Source organism: Ranitomeya imitator, chromosome 5 (assembly GCF_032444005.1).
Source record: "Ranitomeya imitator isolate aRanImi1 chromosome 5, aRanImi1.pri, whole genome shotgun sequence".
NCBI lineage: Eukaryota > Metazoa > Chordata > Amphibia > Anura > Dendrobatidae > Ranitomeya > Ranitomeya imitator.
Genome location: NC_091286.1, coordinates 120,677,582 through 120,695,908, shown reverse-complemented (window position 1 = coordinate 120,695,908; position 18,327 = coordinate 120,677,582). Strand labels below are relative to the sequence as shown.

Below are 18,327 nucleotides of genomic sequence, written 5' to 3'. Positions count from 1 at the left end.
TGAGCATATTCTGGGGCAATGTATAACTCTTTATTTTCGGAGCTTCTCTTGGCTGATTTATAACCACAGTGTTCAGCTCAACCTTCAAGTGGTCATAAATCAGCTGAGAAGAAAGAAAATAAGGCTACATTGCCACATCTGTGTGAATTTTACCATCCGTGAAAAAAGGTCAATTTCTTCTCAGTTATCCTCCTAGCTGCATTTACGTGGCATCCATATATTTCTCTTATTTTTTTACCCCGAAAACATCTGTTTATTCTCAAGCCAATAAAAAGACCCCTGAAAGGTATTTTTTAATTCATATTATATTTAAATTGATCACTAAGCAACAGATTCGGAGACACAAAAGCATAATGGAAGCAAATTGTAAGACTTGTGATTTGCATCTGTTTCATGGATCCCTGTTGACTTGTATGGCCGAGTCTCATGCTAAAACAAGAATGGGAATATGACATGTTCACGGATCTCAAACTCTGATACATGATTCTCATGGATGACTGTAAAGAGGAACTTTATGGGGTCTGGGTGCTGTCTGAGAAAGATTTGGACAGCACACGGGCCTTTCATATGGATGCGTGAATATAGCCCGGTGTTTCCAAAACTCATGACCTGAATGCCCCGCAAAATATCCTTTTCTCAGTATTTGCTCATGTATTGCATAGGTGAAAGCACCATTGGCAATTTCTGAAGCATTGGAAAAAAATCCATTATCTATGCAAAACTAAGGAAATCCTAAAAACATGACCTGTTGGGGGGAGTGGAGAATGGAGTTTGGGAAACACTGATGTAGCCTAATATTTATACGGGCAGAAGAATTATATGTTCTGGCCGTATAGCTCACTGATGAATTCTAAGTTAAATTATTATACATTCAGCAATAAGCAATATATAATGCAACCCAGATGCTATAGAAGGGCAAAATGGGTTAGGACTATCAGTAATATAATATTGGTTGAGGTTCGGCACCCACACTAATCAGATGTTACACAATCTCTAGTGGTTCTTGCCTATCAGCTCATATTCATTTGACAGTCTCATGCCTACATTATTTTAATATATACCAAGCTTTTTTTTATTAGCTAATGCTGATTTTTAATACATATTTTACCATTCATCATTGCTCATACTGGCAGACTATAGTGTTTCTTCAGGGCTGTAGAGAGGGTTTAGGATAATACAATAAAACAACAAAAAAATAGAAAAATAAAGTATATTTGCTTTTTTAATATAGTAAATCTTCATTTAGGCATATTTTATAGGTACACTAAAGCCATATGTTTATTTAGTCTTTCTTCATTTCCACAAGAAGTTGGATCAGACGGATGCCTTTTACAATGTAATAAGGCCAGACAGGTTTCAGCCACACTTTTCTGTTTCATGAAGTGAGACTGGCAATTTGCCCTTGCCCGTTTTCTTGTAGCCTTCTGCCAAGCTGATCACTCACTGACCATGAGCAGAATTGTGTGTTGTAGATTCTCTTGGCTTTCCTGGATCATAATTTGAATAGTTTCCTGAGAAATGAAATGATCTGGCAGATGAGAAGGAAGGTAAAATATTACCTCTTAATAGGCAGCTGATACCATGCCAATAAACAAGTAGAGAGAACGATGTCATTTATTTTCCTATCTTACACATAAATGATTATGGAGTAGAAGACATTCCCGAAGAAAACTGGCCTTAGTCCACATATCAAAGACTTGCCCTGACTATCGTCAAAACAAACCAATTTGGACTTTTTACCACATTTATAACGCTCATATTTATAATTTGTTTACCTGGATATCAGCCCTGGTATTTTGCAATTTGGAAAAACATATTCATCTACGGTAATTACACTGGCACGGCTTTGCTTATATACCTTCTGGAAACTACGAGTAAAATGGTTTATTAACTGGCCATGGTTGGCTAACAAGTCAAAAGGGATTGCCTTACCTGGGAAGCCCCTTCCCAATAACCTTATGAAGGCAAATTAATGACATAAATGAAAGGACCAACCTCTGTAAGCCATAGTGAAGAAATATGGCTCCCAGTACAGTGGACGTGGCGTTACCATGTACTACTCTAGAGCGGAGATGACTAGATTCTGCCAGTCATTAGTGCATTTGGGGGTTTAATTCATTCCCCCCATTGTAAACATCCAAGAAAGAATAGAGCAATCAGTCTACCAAAAAATAGAAAATTAAATATTTTTATTCTTCAATGTAAAAATGTAAGGCACAATTAAAACAGACATCTATATATAAAGGACAGAGTCTCAATCAAGGAGAAACAGGTGCAATAGGAGTACAACACCAAAAGTGCAGCATATTAAGAGATCAATAATCAAATTCATATCAAATGTAAAGTGACAGTGCAATGATATATTCCAAAGACCAATATGATCACCAATATGATTTTATATATATATATATATATATATATATATATATATATATATAATGACCTCACTTGGAGATTTATTGTGTCTTTGCTGATATATATATATATATATATATATATATATATATATATATATATATATATATATATAACGCTGACACAGTTATCACACTAGTCTACTATATAATTGTCTAAGGGTCACTTCCATCTGTCTGTCTGTCTGTCCTTCTGTCACGGATATTCATTGGTCGCGGCCTCTGTCTGTCATGGAAATCCCAAGTCGCTGATTGGTCGCGGCAAAACAGCCACGACCAATCAGCGATGGCCACAGTCTGGCAGCAACATGGCCGCTCCTTCCTCCCCGCAGTCAGTGCCCGCTCCATACTCCCCTCCAGTCAGTACTCGCACAGGGCTAATGGCAGCATTAACCGACCGCGCTATGCCGCGGTGTAACGCACTCGGTTAACGCTGCTATTAACCCTGTGTGACCAACGTTTTACTATTGATGCTGCCTATGCGGCATCAATAGTAAAAAGATCTAATGTTCAAAATAATAATAATAAAAAAAAATCGTTATATACTCACCATCCGTCGGCCCCTTGGATACACAACAGGCCTTTCCCGCTCGCGATGCTCCGGTAACCGGTCCATGCTGCGATCTCACGAGATGATGACGTAGTGGTCTCGTGAGACTGTTACGTCATCATCTCGCGAGACCGCAATGCACCCTTGAGACCGGAGCGCGCGACGAGCGTCGGGAACCACTTCGCTTGGATCCGGGGGCTCCGGAAGGTGAGTATATAACTATTTTTTAATTTAATTCTTTTTTTTTTTTAACAGGAATATGATACCCACATTGCTATATACTACGTTGGCTGGGCAATATACTACATGGGCTGTGCAATATACTACATGGGCTGTGCAATATACTACGTGACTGGGCAATATACTACGTGACTGGGCAATATACTACGTGGCTGGGCAATATACTACGTGACTGGGCAATATACTACGTGACTGGGCAATATACTACGTGGCTGGGCAATATACTACGTGGCTGGGCAATATACTATGTGGCTGTGCAATATACTACGTCGCTGGGCAATATACTACGTGACTGGGCAACATACTACGTGTCTGAGCAATATATTACGTGACTGGGCAATATACTTCGTGACTGGGCAATATACTACGTCACTGGGCAATATACTACGTGACTGGGCAATATACTACGTGGCTGGGCAATATATTACGTGGCTGTGCAATATACTACGTGGCTGTGCAATATACTACGTGGCTGTGCAATATACTACGTGACTGGGCAATATACTACGTGGCTGGGCAATATACTACGTGGCTGGGCAATATACTATGTAGCTGGGCAATATACTACGTGGCTGGGCAATATACTACGTAACTGGGCAATATACTACGTGGCTGGGTAATATACTACGTGGCTGGGCAATATATTACGTGGCTGGGCAATATACTACGTAACTGTGCAATATACTACGTGGCTGAACAATATACTACGTGGCTGGGCAATATACTACATGGCTGGGCAATATACTACGTGGCTGGGCAATATACTACGTAACTGGGCAATATAATACGTGGCTGGGCAATATACTACTTGGCTGGGAAATATACTACGTGGCTGGGCAATATACTACTTGACTGTGCTATATACTACGTGGACATGCATATTCTAGAATACCCGATGCGTTAGAATCGGTTCACCATCTAGTCATATATAAGTATTGCTCTTACTCATTACTGCCTATGGTGCCGCACACTCCGCCCCGACGTGCATTTCACGTGGGCTTCTTCCGGGGGCTGCTGCAGTCATGACGTATACGAAAGGACCAATCTCTAAGCCATAGTGAAGAAATATGGCTCCCAGTATGATGGACGTGGCGTTACCATGTACTACTCTAGAGCGGTGATGACTAGATTCTGCTAGTCATTAATGCATCTGAGAGTTGAATTCATTCACCCATTGTAGAGAGCTTGGAGTCAGATATTCCTCAGATCTTTTTACCTATGTCCTTTATTACGGACTGGGTGGACCACATCACTGTCTGGTATTTGAAGATTGTATAAACTAGGATCCGTCATACATTTCCTCTTGGTATAGGATAACATTTTATGTACAGAAAATTTGTTTTTGATTTTAGTTTGTAAAGCTGACGTCTTCATTTTATTTTTGTGTATTAAATGAAAATTCTTTTCTTTCTTCAGCTGAAAATCTTTTAATGTCTGAGGAGAAAGGTCCATGCTACCGTCTTGTCAGTACTGGGAAGCAATGTATGCATCCACTGTCTGTGCAGCTCACTAGACAGCTTTGCTGCTGCAGTGTAGGCAAAGCCTGGGGGCCCGGCTGCGAAAAGTGTCCTGTACTTGGAACACGTGAGTATGACTGACCATTGCTAATATAAGAGTTCAGTAATTTCATAGGTCACATCATGTTCCAATTGGCAGTTTCGAGAGCAGTGGTCTCCAAAGTTTAGCAATTGCAGCAGTCAGGGTAAGCGGGGAGTTGCAACTTGAAAACAGCTGTGAAGACACAGGTTGGAGACCCCTTAGGCTACGGGTTATAATAATATTAAATTACTTAACTGACTATCTTAAAAATTTTATTTTATCTCCCGTCCAAAGGATAGGTGATGATAACTTACTGATCGCTAGTAGTGTAGCCGCTGGGACCCCCAGAACGGGGCTGTGAAGCAGAGCTCTGCAGAAACCCTTCATGAATGGTGTGAAGGTGCGCATGCTCAACCGCTGATCGATTCATTGTCTATGGGACTGCCAGAAATAGCCGAACACACTGTGCTCAGCTCTCCCCAGTGACCTCATAGACAATAAATGGAGTAGAGTTTACGTTTACGCTACTCCACTCAATTCAAGATAAAGCTCTACATAGCCCTGTTAACAGGATCCAAGACCCATCTCTTAGGATCTCTGAGAGTCCCAGCGGCTAGACACCCAACAATCAGTATGTTATCTCCCATTATCTCCTATTTTGGGAATAACTCTTAATCATTTGTTTTTTTATATATAGTTGTCTTGGGTTATAAGTACGATTTGGTGGTAAACTGGACATTAGGGTTCAGCTTTGTATACAATTGCCCTATAGAAAAAATGCATGCAGTATTCGGGAGCCATAACAAAAATACATTTCTTTTATACTCCCTTGCATCCTGGCAATAGACTTCTGATTGAGTGACATTTTGGATGAAAATGGAGTTTCCTTGTCCTGTTCTCTAGTGTTTGATGGAACTGTATTAAAATGCTTTAAGTTGCCCCTTAGCACCAGGTTACAAACTTCCATTTGGTTGCTGACAAAAACCAATGTTTCCTTATGGCTGGTGTAGTATTACATGCTCACTGCTGGTAGTTGACCTGTCAGTTCTTATACATATTCTAATATTACCTAGAACCGCCATACATAGTTGTGTCATACATGGTTAACATTAAATACTGGCTACTGTTGACCTATAGACATATACTATGCATTCAACAATGACATGTGTATCATATTTTCCTATTAGATGTAACTTATAATAAGGACAGTCAGTATGAATAAGCTTCGTAGGAACATTATGATTTCCACTCCCATAGTTACCTTCAGATATGTCACGGTCAGGGGGTTTGGATTTCATTTTCTGCAATTTAAATAAAAGTTTAATTGCTTTGGAAGGTCAAAATGTAAAGTACTCAATTACTATAAGGCAATTACCATGTCAGGATTTCAAGTGTACGGCACTGCAGAAAATCAAATGTGACCGCCATGTAGAATGGTATATTTTGAGAAGAGGACTTATACAGTAACGTTAGAGAAAGTTGTAGTGTCATAATCAGAAGTGTACAGCCGGACTAAAAAAGCAAATGTGAATATCAAAGTGTGGACTAATGCAGGAGCCTTATGTGTCCAGTCCACATCTTTAGTAGTGATTAGCGAATATACTCGTTACTCGAGATTTCCCGAGCACACTCTGGTGACCTCCAAGTATTTTTTAGTGCTCGCCTCGGAGATTTACTTTTCTTCGCCGCAGCTGAATGATTTACATCTGTTAGCCAGCAGAAGTACATGTGGGGGTTGCCTGGTTGCTAGGGAATCCCCACATGTAATCAAGCTGGCTAACAGATGTAAATCATTCAGCTGCGGTGAAGAAAACTAAATCTCCGGGGGCGTGGCCTGAGAGTCCATGTGAGCGGACGTGCGGCTGTGAGCTCCCGCCGCTGTATATTGTAAAATCCTGCAGAGCCGCTGCTGTTTGGTCCCTGCGGGGGCTTACTGGCTGCGGGGAGACTTGGAGAGGCCGGCGGTGCTGTTCGGTAGCGCTGGAACCGACGAACATGACCAGGAGACGGCAGAAGGACGCGGGAGCCGGGGATGCAGGCGCAATCCAAGATGGCGCCGACTTGAGGGAAAAGGCAGACAAGGAGAACGCCGCATGCAGAAAGCGCATGGAGGTAGCGGCAAAGCTCCAGCAGTTTGCGAGAGCGGAGGCCGCAGAGGAGGGAGCCGGAGCTGATACCGAAGAGGAGGAGGAGGAGGAGAGCCCAGCAGGAGAACATGAGGTACAACAGGGGAGAAAGGAGAGTAAAATGGCGGTGGCAGAAGGGGGACCCGAGGAAATGGCGCCAGAAGCTGAGCCTACCCTAAGAGACGTTTTTGCGCTAGTCTCTTCATGTAAACAATCTCTGACCATACAGATACAGGAGGTTAAGGGGGACACAGCCCAGATAAACGCAGCCATGCAGAAGATTGACAAACGTGTGGGGGAGGTAGAGGAGAGAGTGAGCACTGCAGAAGACCATATAGTGCAGCTGCAAAAAGCAGAGAAAAAGTTCACTCAAGCAATAGCTGAATTGGCTGCGAAAAATGAGGACCTTGAGAACAGGTCCAGAAGAAATAATATTCGCATAGTGGGCATCCCTGAAAAAGCTGAAGGGAGGAATCCAACGGAATATATTGAAAAATGGCTGTTAGAGACATTTGGAGATATGGCGCTAACAAAAGTGTTCGCGGTAGAAAGAGCGCATAGGGTCCCGCCGAAACCACCTGTCCCTGGAGCGAATCCCCGTACCATGCTCGCCAAAATTCTAAACTATAGAGACAGAGACATTATCCTGAGGAAGGCCAGAGACATGACGGATCTGACAGTTGAAGGTCAAAAGATTGCTATATACCCAGACTATTCTACTCTGGTGCAGAAACAACGGATGATGTTCACGGGTATCAAGAGACGGCTGAGGGAATTGGGTGTGCAGTATTCCATGATGTTCCCAGCAAGACTGAGGGTGGTGGCGTTTGATAAAATTCATTTTTTCCAGAAGCCGGAGGACGCTACCCAGTGGATCGATATTAATGCTAAAAAGCTTAAAGGAAAAGGAGACTGAAACTGTGGGAAGAGTCTGAAGTTGTTTACTTATCTGTCAGTTGGAAAAGAGTCATGTGATTGACAAGCCAAGGGGTTTGGGGGGGGAAGAAGGGAAAGGGATGGTGTAATGGCTGCTGGGAAAGGGGGAGGAAGGGTTTGCGACATATTTTAAGTTTATGCAGACTTCTTGTGTGTGCAAATAATTCTAAGTTAAAATGTTTTGAGAACGTTATTTTTCAAAATGTCTGAAATCCTGTTATGTACAGTGGTGGGAGGAGGGTTGGGAAGGTAATGCCAAACGGAGTGTTTGCTATGGGCGATGATGCCCCACTCTTGGAAAGAGGTGGAATGGTTAGATGTGAGGGGGGAAGGGTGGGAGGGGGAGTTGGGAGGGGGGGGGAGGGTAGTTAGACAGCCTGAGCTCAAAATTGATGATACTTATAGTGAAGATGAGCCAAGTGATGGGGACCCGTTTTAAGATTTTGTGCTGGAATGTGAGAGGCCTAGGGGAGAAATCTAGACGTGCTGCGTGTTTGCAATATGCAAGAGACCAAAGGGCCTCAATGATATGCTTGCTGGAGACGCATTTGGTAAGGGAAAAAGTGGATGTTTTGAATAGACGATGGATCCAGAGGGGATATCATTCTACCTTCTCCACGTATGCAAGAGGAGTCTCAATCTTGGTTCCAGCGGGAGTTCAGTATGAGGAGGTGAAGGTATATGTGGACGTGGAGGGACAGTATGTACTATTACGGTGTATACTGTATGGAGTGATGCTGTGTGTTGCCGCGATGTATATTCCGCCTCCCTACTCTAGCAGGAAGATTAGAGAAGTAATGGAGCGTGTGGAAAAATGGGGACCGACACCGTTAATAATTATCGGAGATCTAAATAACATCTGTGATGAATATTGGGATAAAAATAAAAATACTCAGAATAGGTCGGAGGGACACATAACAACATTTGGCACCTATATACAGGAGATAGGTTTGATTGATCTGTGGAGGGTTAGACATGTGGGGGAGAGAGGGTACTCATGTTATTCACCGGCACATGCCACACTCTCTAGGATTGATATGGCTCTGGGTAACAGGATTTTGGACACATTGGTTGGGGAGGTGAGATATCTGCCAAGGGCCTTGTCGGACCATAGTCCAATTGAAGTAGAGGTTAGATTGGAGGGGGCTCGCTCGCTAAGTGGGAGAGAATGGAAGATTCATCCTAATTGGTTACAGAGTATTGAGTTGGAAAGTATAGGACGGGAGGTGGCGGAATTCTTTCTCTTAAATGATGGAAGCGCCGACGCTCTTACAATTTGGGATGCAATGAAGGCGTACCTGAGGGGACTACTGTTTAGGGACATTAGTAGGTGTAAGCGGAGGACGAGAGAGGTAGAAAAAGCGGCAGTTGAGGAGTTGAAGGAAGCAGAGGATGGGATGGCCACAATGGGAACCCCTGAGGCAGAGAGAAGAATGAAAAACGCACAAAATCATTTGGAAAAAATTCTGCTAGGCAAAGCTGAGAGGAAACGAGATTTCCAAAGGGTATTGTTCTATCAGGAGGGAGAAACAGTGGGACATATGCTGTCGGTAGTGGCTGCTGCTCAGAGAGGTTCTTCATATATACACTCTTTGGATTCTGCTAGTGGAGGTAAAATAACGGAAACACCTGAAATTTTGAGAGCCTTTGCGGACTTCTATGCAGATTTGTATTCCTCTCGGGTTGGTGAATCGGTCGAGGATGCACTGACTTTCTTGGAAGGTCTGGATTTGCCGAGACTGAGTGAGGCAGATAGGGAGAGCCTTGAGGCCCCTATCACTGAGGAGGAATTGAGTCGGGCATTGATGTCTATGGCCAATGGGAAGGCGCCTGGGGTCGATGGGTTACCCGCTGAGATCTATAAAGGGTTGGCAGAAGTGTTGATTCCTAGATTAAAAATGGTATTGGAGGAAGCTAGGTCTTGTGGGCGCTTGCCAACCTCTATGAGAGAGGCCATAATAGTGGTCATTCCAAAGGAGGATAAGGACTTGGGGAAACCGGAGTCGTACCGCCCAATTTCTTTACTAACAATTGATGTCAAGCTTCTGGCCAAGGTGTTGGCTCTCCGCCTCTCTAGTGTTATTGCGAGTCTGGTGCATTCGGACCAATCTGGCTTTATGCCGGATAGATCAACGGCGATCAATTTGCGGAGGTTATATGTAAATTTGCAGGTAGAGTCTGATAACTGTGGTCGAAGAGTGATTGTATCGCTAGATGCACACAAGGCGTTTGACAGCGTCGAATGGGGGTACCTCTGGCAGGTGCTGGAATGTATGGGGTTTGGCCCGCAGTTTGTGGCCTGGATACAGCTGTTGTACTCATTACCATCCGCCAGAATTAGAGTAAATGGGGAGCTATCTCGTCCTATAGGGCTGGCTAGGGGTACTAGGCAGGGATGCCCGCTTTCACCCCTCCTGTTCGCGTTGGCTGTAGAACCTCTTGCTGCTAAGATTCGGCAGTCGGATGGGGTCCCTGGGTTTAGGTATGGCAAAGTAGAGGAAAAAATAGCGTTATATGCGGATGATGTTTTGCTGTTCCTGGAGGATCCAGACAATTCACTAAGAGGGGCCGTTGAAATTGTTGAGAGATTTGGTACTGTGTCGGGACTAACAATTAATTGGGATAAGACGGTTCTTTTTAGAGTGGATGACGTAGGAGAGAATGTGAGTGAGGATGTTGGGGATGAGAGGCTGAAGGTGGTTTCCCAATTTAAATATCTTGGAATATGGATTTCGGTGCCGGTGGTGGAGTTTCTGCAAAGAAATTTGACTCCTGTTATGGGGGTACTCAAGGCAAAGGTAGACGCCTGGAATAAGCTACATCTATCGGTCTTCGGTAGGGTAAACCTTATTAAAATGGTCCTTATGCCCAAAATTCTTTATGTTCTGCATAACGCACCAATTTGGATCCCTCGGGGGAAGTTCAGGCAGATTAATGCCCTCTTTAGAAGTTTGATATGGGGTAGACAATATCCACGTATTAGCTTGGAGACGCTTCAACGACCCAAGGAAGATGGTGGTTTGGCTTTGCCCAACCCGGAAATATACTTCCTTGCGGCCCAGAGCCAGCATTTGAAGGGCTGGGCGCGAGGGGCGTCATCCAGTGCAGTACAACAGATATTGGAAGAGGTGACGGACCGACGACCGATGGCCAGGTGTTTGGAGGATGGCTCATTGGGCGCGCTGGGGAAAATATACCCAACCCTGTTCCTGATTCGTAAATTATGGAATAGATTAAGGCAGATTCGTGGGGTTACAGGGTTGACTAAATTCACACCGATATGGTCTAACCACAACTTAAAGGATTTTGAGGCCCTGGGAGGATTGATGGAATGGCAGAATAAGGGAATTTGCTTTGTTCACCAGATAATCCAGCAGCAGGAGCTGAAGTCCTTTTCCCAATTGCAGGAAGAATTTGGTTTGCGATCCACAGGGGAATATCAGTATGCGCAGATGAGACATGCCTTTAGAGCTCAGAATAAGAAGGCTGATATTAGGGTTCAAGATGATATAGTGTTGGAGTATGTGTGTGGTGAGGGTACTACAAGGGGAGTTATTTCCACTCTGTATAAGGACCTTATGCACACATTTCTGCTAGATTTCCCTATAAAGGCGAGAGCTAAGTGGGAGAGAGAAGTGGGGCCGATGGAAAATGAAACCTGGGAATCGGTGATGGAGTGGGTTCCGCGACTATCCTTGAGTGAACCATATAGGCTCTCGCAGCTATACATTTTGCATAGGGTATATAAATCTCCGGAAGTGTTATACAAAGCGGGATTGCGTGCCAATTCTTGGTGTCCGAGGTGTGCAAGTGAGAAGGCAGGAATATATCACATGATGTGGACGTGTCCGAGACTGGCTGCCTTTTGGGTGGTGGTTTTGAGCCGAGTTGAAGCAGCGTATAAGTGCAGAGTTGTTAGAGACCCGATAGTATGTGTGCTGGGATATGTGGAAGAAATTGGAGTTGACAATACTTGGAAGATTGCAATTGCTAGGCTACTCTACATGGCCAGGAAAGTAATAGCACGAAACTGGATAAACGCGGAACCACCTGTGAGAAGGGAATTTCTCCAATATGTTCAACATGGTCTAAAATTGGAAAAGGGGGTGTACAGTAAAAGGGGGAAAATAGAACTCTTTAATAAAATATGGTCTCCTTGGCTTGATTTGGATTGAGGAGTATAGGCGTCGTGTTTCCTAAGACCTGGAAGAGGATAAATTACAAGAGGCAGATAATGCCTCGGTGGGGTGGAGATTGAGACTGAGCTGTCTTATGGGGGAGGGGGGTAGTTGGGGTAATGTTGGGGTTTATTAAAGTAAGAAAATGTGTATCTGATATAATGCAATGTAAATGGCATTCTGTTGTTCTCCTTTTTTTTTTTATATTGTTAATAAAAATCTATTTAAATTAAAAAAAAGAAAACTAAATCTCCGAGCACTAAAAAATACTCGGAGGACCCCCGAGCGTCTTCTGGAAATCTCGAGTAACGAGTATATTGGCTCATCACTAATCTTTATCCATTAAACATTATTTTTTGAATTGCCAGCATTATCAGCAACTTAGCTGCTTTCATTTAGATACAGCACCTCATCCACCGATAGTGTGTGTCTGACATTGCAATTCAGCTCCTTTGAAATATGAGCTTTTGCTGTACTACCACACACAACCTATTTGCAGAATTGGTGCTGGACAATAGCGTTAGTGCGAATCGTTTCGTATCTTCTAGTACATCGGTCCGCGTCAGTGGCTGTCGAATGGGAGTGAAGAACTCCTATTACTTAACGTCATCTGCAATGATCCGTCCTGGCGCAGTGCTACATTTAAATCATGAGGCAGTTTTACAGCTCCTTAGCGGCGGCCACAGACCACTTTCGTGGCCAGTGGTCTGGGACATGCAAATTGTTTTGCACCAATTCTACTAGACAAACTTTTAAATATAGGCCGTAGTATATATCATGAAGTGGATAACTGCTAAGATATACTATTACTTTACTTTATGGTATTACTTTATGGGGGGTCTGACTTCAGCAATTCTGGGAAGTAAGGGACAGGGGTGTTTGTATCTTGAAGACTGGTGTAATTGAAATACTGGGCATACTGATGTGATTAATTCTTTATTTATTGATAATACTAAACTGGAAAAAGAGTGCACTTCAGGAAACACAGTTCAATAAATCCTGACAACCAGGTAGTAGCAGTCTCTAAAAAGAGATGGCAGGATGGTTTTAGAATGCGGCTGCAGCGCCCCAGAGATCTGGTCGTTGCAGTATGACACTCTGCCACTAAGGGGAGTGATGGTACATCTGATGGCACTGAAGGAATTCTCCTGACCAGGTATCACCAGCACACATTACACTTCACACTCCGGCCACTAGGGGGAGCAAAAGGCTTTATTTATTGGGCCCCTCCTCACACTGGTAAAACTAGGGGTTGGATAGAAAGTTAGTCAGAAGCTGACTGGGTTGGATTCAGGCAACATCCCGTGGCAGGGGGTGTTGCAGGGAGAAGACACAGGGGGGTCCCTGTCAGGCGTGGGAACCTGGCAGGTGCCTAGCGAACAGAGCAGAACGTTACGGAACCGCGCCTGCACTACCTTGTGGCGGTATCCTAAGAAAGAGACAAGAAAGGAAGGATATTGTGGAACAGTGTAAACGAGATCAAGCAAAAAGGAGTACCAGTAGGAGTCGTGCCGTGAGACCGAGGCAACATCCTACTGAGATGCGTAGCCGGTGGCCGGAACACCGCGGGAGTAACTGACTTCAGGCCTTACTTCAAACTCCGCAGGACAGTTAATTATAGGTTGGCTGTCTACCTTAAATTTCCTAAGAAGACATAGGGGGCAACAGTGGAAGAGGGGCATCTCTAGGGTCCCGGAAGACCTCCAGGCCTTCCCGTCATACGGGTGCGTCCTAGCCTAAATATACTGGGGGACGAGAAACTAGCAACATCTGGAACTAAAGAGAGAGAGAGCTGTAGAGAATGAACGAACGAGAACAGCAGTTGTGAGGACTATTCCGAATGCTCAGCAGGGTAGGACTACAACACACAGGCGCTAGTGGTGGGCAACGATTTTCATCTGCGAGGGAAACTCTGGAAGTGCCCATCAGGCCGGCCTGTCTCTGATAGCCCTGTTAAACGTGCTCTGGATTGAGGATCCTGAAGTCTTCAGTAAAGAGGTAAAGAGACTGCAACCTTGTGTCCTCGTTATTGACTGCACCTCACACCATACCCATCCACCTTACTGGGAAGCCTTGGGGACATACTTCACCTGTGGGAAGTTATACCATCCAGCTGCCATTCCATCACCCCAGCGGACCCCACAGCAGCGTCGGTCACCCTGACCGAACACCACAGGTGGCGTCACGAACCCCTGACAGACTGCACCACCTTTATTGGACGCCCCTTAGCAGGGTCGCGGACCGGGTCTAGCCACCGTGACCGCCTCAGAACCGAACCAGAGAGGCCCGGTACCGAGAACCCGTGGCCCAATGTCTGGGGGGCGACTCAAAAGTCTCATCTGCAGCAAAATACAATGCCACCAAGTTCCTCCGTAATTGCTTGACATTCCTGGCTTGGCAGTCTCTTTTGATTCTGTCTGCCTAAACTCTCAGGCACAATATCGGTTTCTACCTTCATGGTACTCTTGTGGTATTTTCCTCAGTAAAAAGTGTAGACTGGGAGGCCTTCTCTGCCCTCTCAACAATTTGCTCTCACTTTGTTGTCTCCTCCATCTGGTCAGTTACTGGTAGTTCTCTGCTGTTGCCACTGCTCTCTCTGCTGCTTCATCCCCGGTGTTACACATCAACTATACATAGCTCGTCCTGGTGCACTTCTAGTCCTTTCTATCCCCCACCACCATTACACTGCTCTGTCTCTCAAGTACCTCTTTCCGTAGTTTACATATCGGTTTAGAGATATCTATCACTCTTTTTCCCTATCAGGTGGTGCTCCTGTCCACCCTCTATGCAAATAGCTGTTGGTAGGCCCATTCTACTGATGAAAGGTATCAAATCCAAGACATACGAAGGAACAGTAGAGACTCCATGTAACTCTATGGAAGCCTTATTCTGGCTTCTTACTCAACTGAGCAATTCAGTGGCATAGTATAGCCATGTGCATGAGAACATCAAATGTTTGCTGGTCCATTCAGTATACGATGCTTAACAGTTTGTGTAGACATGCTGATAGGCCTCATAGGGACTTGGATGTCCTCATTTTGACAGTAGGGCTCCAATCTGCAAAGTTTTGATTCTGAGAGTTGGTATATATTAGTTGCTGAATATATACGATGCATGACATCTCTTTGTATGTGACCTTGGACATCTGCAGTCTTCTACAGGAAAGGACTAGCTAACTAATAAATTCTCAGGTCTTTACTCGTGGTAAGTCTTCAGTGGTTTCCTGCCAAATATTTGGCTTTATTGTAAATAATTATCTAGGGGTCGTCTGTTAGATCCTTCTGGTTTTTCATGCTGTTGGGAACACATGACCTCAGAGCTTCTGTTTTCCATAAAATAACATTGACAGTTTTTCTTTTCATCTTTCAACAGATGAACGTTATCCCAGCGGTTTTCTTTGAGGAGTGACGTGTTTAGAAGGGTTGTTTTTATGTGTATGTTTTTACTGCTTGTGAAGATTGAGATGTGTTTATCTCAGCTATACATTTAACTTGATATGAAGTCGAAATTTTCCTCCTCCTTGTCAGAATCATGAAGCCCAGCGTTACGTGATATTTATGTTTGCATAGCTTCAATTCATTGCGGATCCATGAGACAAATATTGATGGTGATTTCACTAGGCCTACTGATTGCTGACATTGGGGAACAAATTAGGATTTCCGCCAATAGAGTGCAGCGACCCAAAGCAATCCATCATAACTTGGTGTGTTTACCTTTTGTGATCATTCTGCGTTCCTATTATAAGAAAAATATTTTCTTAACGATTCCAATTTCTTCTCCAATTCCCAAAACTCACTAACTAACTGACTTGTAATTTGGTCTTTGGGTATATTGCATATGCTTGAAATTTAAGGCATTTTCTAGATTTATGTAAATTGAAAATTTATGCTACTTTCTAATATGCGGTACTCTCTACGTTGAATTATACTTGCTATTACTTCCTTTCAAGGACTTTGATTACTATTGCTAAATGGAAACCTGGTTTATATCCACCCAATGATTATGTTTTAGACCTAATTCATACTGAAGTATTTTGGATAGTTTTTTTTATATGTGTATTTGTCAGCCCAAACCCAGGAGTAGGACCTGAACAGAGAAAAGGTGTAAAGGAGACATTTGCATCCATGGTTAGGTGTCATTCGTGTGTTTGTCTTATAAACACTGATGGAAAATATTGGCCAGAATATTGCTGTGTGAATGAGGCCATAGTCATATTAAATTCTATGGTATTTTCTTTATTATATTCTTAAAAGACAAAGATACATTTTAAAATCTCTACCTAATCCTAGTGTATCACCATTGGTAAAAAACTGGTATCTAAGCTAGGACAGACTTATAAACAGGAGACTGACAGAAAGGTGATAATTGTCTGCGATTTGAGGGATGTGTTATATTTTACATTTGTAGCTAAAAAAATCAGACTTCTTTTTATTTATAATAAGAATTTGTTTCTGCTTAAAGGGATTTTCTGGGCAGAAAGTGTGTTGTCATTCTACAGTATGTCATCTGCTTCTCTCAATAGAACATTAATAAAAGTGGCTGAGAATTAAGTCGGCACGTCACTGTAATTATGCAAATCGCTTTCACTTAAGGTACCGTCACACTCAGCGACGCTGCAGCGATATAGACAACGAGCCGATCGCTGGAGCGTCGCTGTTTAGGTCGCTGTAGAGACGTCAAACACAGCAACACCAGAGCTATGCAGGAGCTATCCTGTGACGTAACGGCGACTCACTTATCGTTCTCGCTGGTTGTTCGCTCCATGTAAAACATTGCTGGCATCGTTGCTTTTGCTGTCAAACATGAGGAATCACGCCGACCTGACGACCAAATAAAGTTCTGGACTTCTAGCTCCGACCAGCGATGTCACAGCGGGATCCTGATCGCTGCTGCGTGTCAAACACAACGAGATCGCTATCCAGGATGCTGCAATGTCACGGATCGTTGTCATTCTCGTTGTAAAGTTGCTGAGTGTGAAGGTACCTTTAGTCATGTCACTACCCACTGGCGCTGCTAATAAAGTTGAATCGTGGCTGTGCAAAGTGTCTCAATACTTATTGTTAAAATATTATAATTTTTATATATTTCTGTAAGGCATATACTATAGTAAATGGTGTTATATAGACAGTAAACTGAGTATTTAATAAGGTTGTAAACTGCCAAAATTATACAAAGTTTAACCTTTGACTGTAGTCTTCAGGGGTTTTAAAACAGTTTAGTTTATAAAATCTGACTTTTTTTCTTAACAGCGGCTTTCAAGCAAATCTGTCCTGGCGGTATGGGCTACACAGTTCCAGTACTCCGAGGACCACAGCCTCCTAGAACCTATACTGTGCAGCCTCCAATAAAAACCACACTTCTACCAATTATTACACGGGAAGAACCTGTAGAAGCTTTGTCAGTTTCTCAAGGAAATGATGCCGACTTGAATGGAAGATATGGTATGTGAACAATTCTAACAATGTATAGATTATGTTCACTATACAGTTTTACACGTAACTATATAAGTATATTTTATATGTGTGTGTGGATTTATATATACATTTCCAATTCCAAAATGATTGAGACGCTCTGTATAATGTAAAGAAAACAAAAAAGCAAGGATTTGGAAATCTCTTACAGCCATATTTTATTCACAACAGAACATTGAACACAGATCAGAAGTCGAACGCTAGAAATTTTTTCATTTGATTTTAAAAAATTAACTTATGTAGAAATTGATGGCAGCATGCCCTCTTATAATAATAATAATTTTATTTATATAGCGCCAACATATTCCGCAGCGCTTTACAAATTATAGAGGGGACTTGTACAGACAATAGACATTACAGCATAACAGAAATACAGTTCAAAACAGATACCAGGAGGAGTGAGGGCCCTGCTCGCAAGCTTACAAACTATGGGGAAAAGGGGAGACACGAGAGGTGGCCCTCTTGTTCTTAGAACAGTCTGAAAACATCTTGTAAATGAGGAGACCAATTCCTGGAGTCTTGGTAAGGGAATATTGTCCCATACTTGTCATATACAGGAGTATAGCTGCTCAACAGTACTGTTCCTTATCACATAGTGGTGGAGACCCTAGCTATGCCCCTAACTTAACCCTTATCTGAAACTTCCCCCACGCAGTAATCTCCAAAAATAATCTCTCACAGACCCGCGACAGGTCTTCTTTATTGAATTTTTAATTTCACAATGCACCAAATGTTTTCTATTGGTGAAGGATCTGGACTGCCATCAGTTAAGGTATTTTTAAGATGCACCGGACCATAAGATGCACCCCAAATTTTCAGAAGAAAAACAGGTAAAAAAAAAATGAGTCAAATGAGGGTCCGTCTTACAGTCCG

At 43.1% G+C, this 18,327-nt stretch overlaps 1 protein-coding gene across 2 annotated transcripts in view; it reads left to right on the top strand.

Moving 5' to 3' along the window:
• LTBP1 (latent transforming growth factor beta binding protein 1) overlaps positions 1-18,327 on the top strand; it is a 536,829-nt gene that overhangs the window by 366,047 nt on the left and 152,455 nt on the right. For both annotated transcript variants that reach the window (XM_069769110.1, XM_069769111.1), the window contains 2 exons: positions 4,621-4,788; positions 17,233-17,424. In XM_069769110.1, coding sequence (XP_069625211.1) covers positions 4,621-4,788; positions 17,233-17,424 — 360 coding nt within the window. The remainder of the gene's footprint in view (positions 1-4,620; positions 4,789-17,232; positions 17,425-18,327) is intronic.